General features: G+C 33.1%; 1 protein-coding gene across 1 annotated transcript; it reads left to right on the top strand.

Moving 5' to 3' along the window:
• Positions 3,032-7,276, top strand: LOC109725005 (ACT domain-containing protein DS12, chloroplastic-like). The gene is made up of 10 exons (XM_020254041.1): positions 3,032-3,423; positions 4,056-4,113; positions 4,190-4,315; positions 4,421-4,515; positions 4,653-4,737; positions 4,834-4,893; positions 5,075-5,130; positions 6,039-6,144; positions 6,221-6,289; positions 6,971-7,276. The coding sequence occupies exons 1-10, from the start codon at positions 3,278-3,280 to the stop codon at positions 7,031-7,033; spliced, it is 864 nt and encodes a 287-aa protein (XP_020109630.1). The 5' UTR covers positions 3,032-3,277; the 3' UTR covers positions 7,034-7,276.

Raw genomic sequence — 8,684 nt, forward strand, 5'->3', positions numbered from 1 at the left:
TAAAAATACTAAGTCATTGATACTTATAGATTTTCGATTCTTGGATGAAGGAATTTGTGGCTAGGATAGTGGTTCTCTATGGTTGAGTGGATGATTGATTAAATAGTATGATCTAACGGATTGAAATAGTGAAAAGGATAAATTTAACAGTAAAAAATACGATACGCCTAGTATTATTAGAAGCGTCTTAGTCGCTATATATATATAAAAGTTCCCCAATCTTATTAATCAATCATCAGCATGAATCACGTGAAAGATAACAATTTTTATGCGGCAGAGAGTCCACTGGAACCCTCTTACTGAGATTTGTGGCTTTTCCAAGAAGCAAAGGTAGAAAAACATGTATAGGTAGTACCAATCCCTTTCATCTTACCTTCCAGAGATGATTGGTTAGAAGAAATACATTTATTATGGCTAAATTATAAAAAACTTTCTATAAATACTTTTTTTTATTTTTTATTTTACTTTATCTCTTTAATAATTTAAATTGTTGTATTTAACCCCCCTCTGTCACGGTTCCATTATTTTTTCGTTCATTTATTATAACTAGTCATAGTGTACGTGTAATGCACATCACATTAAATCAAATAAAATTTATATTTATATTTTAAATTTAAATAGTTATTGGTGGTATGAGTCTATTTATCAAATTTTAACTTTAATTTATCTTCGGATAAGTTTTATATATTTTAAATTTAGTTACACTATAAATACTTTTCATATTTATTTTATAATAATATACAATTATTTTTAACATATATACAAATTTTAAAATTTGAATTAATTCTAAATTTTAAGTTAATAAATTCACATTAAAATTTTTGAACAAAATTTAAAATTTAAAATTAATTTTGACAATGTGCTAGCGCCGGTGATGTCGAGGTGACAATGTGCCGGCGCCGGTGATGTTGATGAGGAGAACGATGACGATGCGCCGGTGCCGGCAACGGGGACAAATGAAAAAAGATATTACTAAAAAATATTTGGAATATTTGAGAAAAATATAGATGAAAATGAAAAAAATATATTACTAACAAAATATATATTTTATATTTGATAAATGTATAAATGTAAATGAGAAAATACTAAAAAAAAATATGCTAAAATAGTATAAAAGCATATTAAAAAAAATAGTTTAGATCAAAATACCTTTCCAAATGTGGCAAAGGTGGCGAATGCGACAATATGCCGTCGTTGGCGATGACGATGACGATATGCCGGTGCCAATGTATAAATGTAAATGAGAAAATACTAAAAAATAGATATACTAAAATAGTATAAAAGCATATTAAAAAAAATTCAGTTTAGATCAAAATGCCTCTCCAAATGTGGCAAAGGTGGCGAAGGCGACAACATGCCGGTGTCGGCGATGACGATGACGATATGCCGGTGCTAGCGACGGGGACTAATGAGAAAGGATATTAGTAAAAAAAATATTTGACAATATTTGAAAAAAATACAGGTGAAAATGAAAAAAGATATTACTAAAAATAATATACTGATGATTTGCGCAATTAATGTGAGAGATAAAAAGTCATGAAGATGCACACTTATTAGCATTTAAAAATCTTAAAAAGTAAAACAAAGTATACGAAAGACGAATTGGGTAGGAAATTATATTATGACACATTAAAATGAATTAGGTGTAGCAAAATACCTTTCTAACTGTGGCGAAGGTGATCGAGAACGACGATGAGGAATGAATAAAATATTACTAAAATAATATATTTGAGAAAACATATAGTGAAAATGAAAAAGGTTATATTTTATTATATTTAAGAAACGTATAGATAGAGATGAGAAAGTATTAAAATAAGATATATTTTATGTATGGATAAGTATTATGATGAGATAAAAATTATGTATGGATAAGTATTAAGATATTTTCTATATAATTAAAATTTTAATTATGTTTAATTTTAAAATTTAAAATTTAATTTCGATCCACTTTAAGTTTGTAAATTCAAAAATTTTAAAATTTTTAAACTTAATTTTGATTCCACTTAAGATTTAAATTCAAATACGTGGGTAGTGAAGATATTATATATTTTTGAGAAATCAAAAATTTAATGAATATTTAAAATAAATGGTTAAAATTTCTGACGATGAAAAAATTAGTAAAAAATAGAGACATTTCGGAAAGAAATTCATGTTTTATTCAAAATTTCAAAATTTTAATTTATCTACTTTAAGATTTAAGTTTAAATGCGAAGATAATGGAGATAAAAAAACTTCTGAGAAACGAAAGAAAAAAGATTAAAATTTTGATTAGATATTTGAAAAATGCGTGGATATTATGTGTGAGAAAGGTTAACGGTATATTATGTAGATAGTTTTTTTTTTTTTTTTTATTTTATAGAAGATAGGTAGCACGCTATCGCTTCGTTTATTTCATTTAGAATGAAACTTAGCTAGAAATGTGAATCAACTAGGGTTCGAACTTGGGTCTCGGGTACCAACCGTCAAGCTCTTTGCCACTTGCTCTAGGGACGGTCGGTATATTATGTAGATAGTTGACGTATATGATAGGTAGATTAATAAGATATTTGAAAATTTTATAAATATTACGTTGAGAATGGATTGACGGGTACGTATATTATGCGTTAGAAGAAAAATATTTAAGAAACGCGTAGATAGAAAATATGATATAAATGTAAAGGTATTATTGTCACAAAAAGTGACAAATACTTTTATTTTCAATTATTAGATAAGATCTAATGACAAAAAATTAATATCTTTATTTGAGAATAAATTATTATTTAGTAAATTATTTAAAATATTTGGTAAAAAATTACTGAACATAAAAATATTAGTAAAAAAAATAAAAGTATTTTTTAAAAAAAAAAAATTTAAAACTCACGCTTTTATAAGTAATATAGATATAGCCCACTAAAATACGCAGGTAACTCCACTAGATTATCGATACAGAAAGAAATGGTGGGTGTTGGTTTCTCCTACACACCACACCACACCACACCAAAATATACCACACCCATTGTAAAGCAGTTGGGTTTGGGACAGAGACAGGTAAGGTGAGGTATCCTCCGCCTCTTCCCTCTCCCCACAACCCACCCAACTCCCATTCTATTCTATGGATAACGAGGAGATATAGATAGTCCCCTTTTCTCCTCCCCACCATCTCCATTCATTCATGGCCCCTCCCCCATTGCTGTGCACTTTGTAGCACCCCTGAAACCAAGCAAAAGAGGAGCTTTTTCCCACAAGCGCTTCTGGGCTCTTCTTCTCCTCCTCCTCTGCTCTAAAGGAGGGGGGAAACATGGCCGTGGCCGTCGCCGTGGCTTCTGGGAGCCGCGGGATTTGCTCCGGGCTGAAGCAGGTGGACAACAATGGCGTGGCGCCCCTCAAGTGCTGCGCTTACAGGGGATTGCGCTCCTGCGTCGTCCCGGTTTCGGCCAAGGCCAGGTTGGGGGTTTGCTCAAAATTTGATCTTTTTTGGTACTTTTGGTTGAGTTTGGATTGTTGGTGATTTGGATTCCTAATCTTTTGGATACTGTAGCAAGTTTCTGTCTACTGGATTGATTTGAATTGCTTATTTAGATATCTGGGGTTCCGATTTCGTCGAAGGTGAGATTGGGGTATTTGATCTTTTTTGGTCTGTGGTTGAGCTTGGATCCGACATATTGATGGAATGATAAGTTTCTGTTGTTACTGATTTGATTTGAATTGCTGTTGAGCAATTTGGATTCCTTCTTCTGGGAATACACCTTTCACTGAGGCAGAAACAGTAGTAATCTATTTTACCCTGTTAATCAATATCTTAAATTTGATGTTTCAATTGTTCATTAGGTTCTGTTTGTGACCTGATCATGTCTTAGGCTGAATTAACAAATCATAATTAGTAAATAAACTATTTCCCCCTTTCTTATGAGATATTGTCCCTCAGATCCATTTTGCTTAACTGTTAAAATGTAGATTATTTGTTTGTTCTTCTAAAATAATGATTGTTATTTATGCATCTATCTGTTTGTTTATTTGCTTACCAATTCTGATTGCTGACAATCTATGCTCATGTTAAATTCATGGTTTTTTTACAGGTTATCTTCCTTTTTCGCTATAAGCATTCCTCGAGCCACATCCCCAACAGCTGTGGAGGTATTGAACAATGTTAGCTCTTGTGCATTTGATTGGAGTTATATTCATAGTTGCTTATATTTTTTCGGTTTAACAGGATGGGAGCTCTAATGTCACCGACACAGTTCCGACGCCCAAAGTTATAATAGATCAGGACTCGGACCCAGATGCAACTATCGTCGAAATAACCTTCGGTGATCGTCTCGGGAGTCTTCTTGACACTGTATGCATCAAAAACACCAACTTTTTTTTTTGGATAATCTGCGTTTTCCTGCTTTTAGGTGGGTCAAATTTAGCTGATAAATTTGTATCTTTTCTTATTGTGAAGATGAATGCGCTTAAGAATCTAGGGCTCAATGTTGTGAAGGCTAATGTCTATCTCGATTCTTCTGGAAAGCACAATAAGTTTGCTATCACAAAAGCGTAAGTAATTATGCTCCAATCAACTCGTTACTTTGAGACAAATTTCTAGATTCTTTCGTACGCTACAAGAAAGCTTTTCTACGACACTAACTTCTATCTGTTTATTGTTGCTCACACTAAAGATTATAACATTACAGGTATACCGGCCGCAAAGTTGATGATCCTGAGTTGTTAGAAGCAATACGATTGACAATAATTAATAATCTGCTGCAGTATCATCCGGTAATGAGACCTCCGTGTTTAACACCTTATGTTCTGTGAAGTAATTTGCATAAGTCTACTTAAAAGCTCTTTTTGTTGTGTTAATTGGATGATCAGGAATCTAGCAGCCAATTGGCTCTGGGAGCGACATTTGGAGTTGAACCGCCTGCACAACAGGTGCTTATTCTTGGCCTTGTCAATAAATTGAACAGCTATACTTCGTTTTATGGCTATTAAGTGGTGTTGTTTCTCTGGGTTTATAAGAAAAATGCTATTTAGTAGGAAAACGAAGAGTTTTGATTGTTTTTTCCCCCTTTTTAAAGAAATTCAGATGCTATTCTTGATTTTACATGTTCAGATTGATGTGGATATTGCGACCCATATAGATATATATGATGATGGCCCTGATAGAAGGTATGGATAATTCGCTCAATGCACAATTCCAACCTCTTATGAACTCATAATCAAACTATTAAGGCGTGCATTGTTTATGCCTTATACTTCTTACTTTTTATAAGCTCCACTTGATTAAGTGTCACAAGAATTCTAGAAATACTTATCTTGTATAAGATAATATTTGTTAACTTCTGCAAGTTGTGATATCATTAGACATTTTGTAACATATATTGTACTTGAATTGTATTCTTTTCCGCTTCCTGTGAAGTGAATATCGATACAAATATGGAAATCTTTGTAACTTCTGTAGTCTCAGCTCAAAATGATCATCAGCAATTCATGTCTAATGAGCCTTCTGTTTGCCCAAGATCTTTTATACCTCATCTGAGGTCAACTGGTGATAATCTACTTGATTAAATTAAACATTGCATTCAGATGGAGTTGGAACTATCTTATGTGGTGTTTAGTTTTATACTTAATATTTATTAAGTTGAATCACTAATTGTAAATTAACGGGTTAAAGTAGAAGGGTACTGCACAAGATTTCTATTGCTTGGGTTAAAAATTTTGCAAAACACCCACTTGATCATTTTATCAGCTAATTTGTTTTGATATCATTGATGCAAGTGATTTAAATAAGCTTAACATTCTGGGATTTCAGAAGCTGAATATGCTTTTCAACATACTATTGTTAATAAATTTCAAATTCGCCAACCAAGTGTAGCATTACTGAACTAAATAGGTAATTGGTGAGAAGCAACCTATAAAGTGTTTCACGTCACATACAAAATAGAAATCGATACAAGTGCTTTGAGGTCAATGTCAAATTCGTGTCAGGAGGTTCAATCATCAAATCTTGTTCGGCTATACTATATTGTCCTTAACATTGATGATAAGGTCCCTTACTTGGTTGTTTTCCTCTTTAGCTTGCTCGTGGTCGAAACAGCGGACCGTCCCGGGTTGCTGGTTGATCTTGTTAAGATTATTACTGACATAAACATCACAGTGCAATCTGGAGAATTTGACACCGAAGTAAACATTAATGTTCTTTCCAAGATTAGTTTCTCCCTGCTAAGAGATTTTTTACTGAAACACTTCTTTGTTACAGGGATTATTGGCCAAAGCGAAATTCCATGTCAGTTATCGGGGTAAACCGCTGATCAAGGCTCTCCAACTAGTAAGCTCTCTCCTGCTTTGAGGTTCTCCGTAGTTATTAAATGTAGTCCGACTTGGGTGCTGAATAGATTTAGATCTAACAAAGTAGTAGCTTGGGGATTGTCCAAATCCCAAGTACATTGCTAGTTGGTTTCAGTTGGTTGTTCTTTAACCATCTCAAGATTTTAGAATCTGTTTTGGCCTGGCTTCAGCTTGTGGCTTCTGCAAAAGTGCTGTTTGAATAAAACTGCTAAAAAAAGCACTATATTAGTACACGAGATAAAGATCTAATCGAACTAGTTTCTATTGCTTACCATAATGGTTGCTAGTTCACCACTCTTGCTGATACATTACACCAGGGTCCTCAATCTCTGCATTTCATTACAATCTTTACTCTGTCTGTCAAATTCCTTCATCAAATTAGATGGGGATGTCTACGTAGGCGTCATGTATCTACGTTAGGGTTGATACCGCATGCATGGTGCTCGCATGGACATTTACCATCAAAATGTAATCCGAGAATTTTAACAGGTCTAAGAATGTGATGTGACATAAAAGGTTAGGAACCATGATAACTATTTGCATGTTGATAATCAAAACTGACACTACGCCAAATTTGTTGGAAATAAATAAAAAAACACGCTGAAATTTTACCTTACCAACTTGATCAAGTCGTTCTAATATATAGCTCGTGTGTTTGTAGGTTCTTATAAATAGCTTGCGCTACTTCTTGAGGAGGCCAACGACGGAGGAAGCGAGTTTTTAGGGCTCTACTTAAAAGGACAGTTCAAGGTCGCATAGTGTTCCAACGCAATTTAAGATTTTTCTTTCCACATTACAGCATCTGGCTGTGTTCCGAATAATGTTCTTACTCATCTACTTTAGTACTCCGTTGCCCGAAAGCTAACTAGTCTGTATCGATGGGATCACACCGTTGAGCCGAATGAAATCTTTGCATGCTTGAAGAAGCACTCTTCTGCTTCTTGTGTTGTATGCCTTTCTTATAGTCTGTCGACTGCGAAGTGTTCGAACAAGATATTGAGAATAATCACTTTATGCAAAATTGTTGAAAGATGGAACTTCTGGTGCTTCTGCAATTGGGACAAAGTTGCAGAAATGAGCTTACCAGTGTGTTTCTACTGCAGCAGAAGGCCGTCAGAACATCATTAAAGAAAACTTTATCGAGTATTTCTTAAAATAGCTTTATTCAAACAACATTTGATTTTCTGAGCCGAGCGTAGAGATGCAAAAAAGTCGTGTTTTTTTGGATCTTATCGCTTTCTTCTGCTGCAGTTGGGCTGAAGCAGCTTAGATCAGCAGATCTGCAGTCTGCCTGCAAGGATACGAAATGTTAATGGAGAGCAGAACATTCTTGCATTCCATTGTGTAATATTTGAATTACAACGTTGTTACTAGGGATGTCAATGGGTCGGATTCGGGACGGATTTTTAAAAACCCGATCCCAAACCCGACTCCAAATCCGAAACCCAAACCCGAACCCGACGGATTTTGAAAATCCATATCCAAACCCGAACCTGACCAAATATTCAAAATCCCAATCCGAAAATCCGAACCCGAAAGAATTATTTCTCTTTTCAATATTTCAAAATATATTACATTAAATCTAAATTTTTAAAATAGAAATTCAAATATAATATCAAATTTTTATATACAAATTATATATAATGTAAAATAAATTTGGGTTCGTACCGGGTTCAGATCGGGTACAGTCAAAATTTATATCTGAATCCATATCTATCAACTTTTTGTTTTTGATATCTATATCCGAAATCATTTTCGTTTAGCATCAGATAAATTTGCTCAGTTCGGATTCGGATTCGGATAAAATTTCGGGTATCCGTAGGACCGTATCCGTACCCATCGACATCCCTAGTTGTTACTTGATCAACTGAGGCCCAGTTTGGAATGAAGAGCTATGCAACATTGTTGGTCCAAAAGAAGCAAGGAAAACACTCTGATATGATCGGCCATATTTTTTTTTTATTATTTTTGAATACAAATTCATATACAAATTTATATCGAATATTAAATTTTAATATCTATATTCAAACTCTATCGAATACAAATTTGATTGGAGTATACTGCTTGTTTGGTTCGACGTAAAGTAATTTTTCCGTAAAAATATAATTTTACGGATTTTGAAAAAACTGGAAGTTTTCATTTTCTGTTGTTTTTCAGTGAAAAACAAAAACTCTCTGAAAGAAAGTCACTTACACTCTCTCTCTCTTAATATTAATAAATATATATTATGTAATATTTTATTTATAAATATAAATTATATATTATACATTATATATGTGTTATTATATATTATATAATATAATTTTGGATATATAGTAAAATTTTGAATATATTTAAATTATAAATATAGGTGATAATGATGATAATAATAATAT

This window comes from Ananas comosus, linkage group 19, assembly GCF_001540865.1.
Source record: "Ananas comosus cultivar F153 linkage group 19, ASM154086v1, whole genome shotgun sequence".
In the NCBI taxonomy this organism is placed as follows: Eukaryota; Viridiplantae; Streptophyta; class Magnoliopsida; order Poales; family Bromeliaceae; genus Ananas; species Ananas comosus.

Coding starts and splice junctions, on each gene's coding strand:
- LOC109725005 (XM_020254041.1), top strand. CDS start 3,278: ATGGCCGTGGCCGTCGCCGTGGCTTCTGGGAGCCGCGGGATTTGCTCC. Junction 4,516..4,652: donor AAGTTTGCTATCACAAAAGC/GTAAGTAATTAT, acceptor ATAACATTACAG/GTATACCGGCCGCAAAGTTG. Junction 4,894..5,074: donor TTGAACCGCCTGCACAACAG/GTGCTTATTCTT, acceptor TTACATGTTCAG/ATTGATGTGGATATTGCGAC.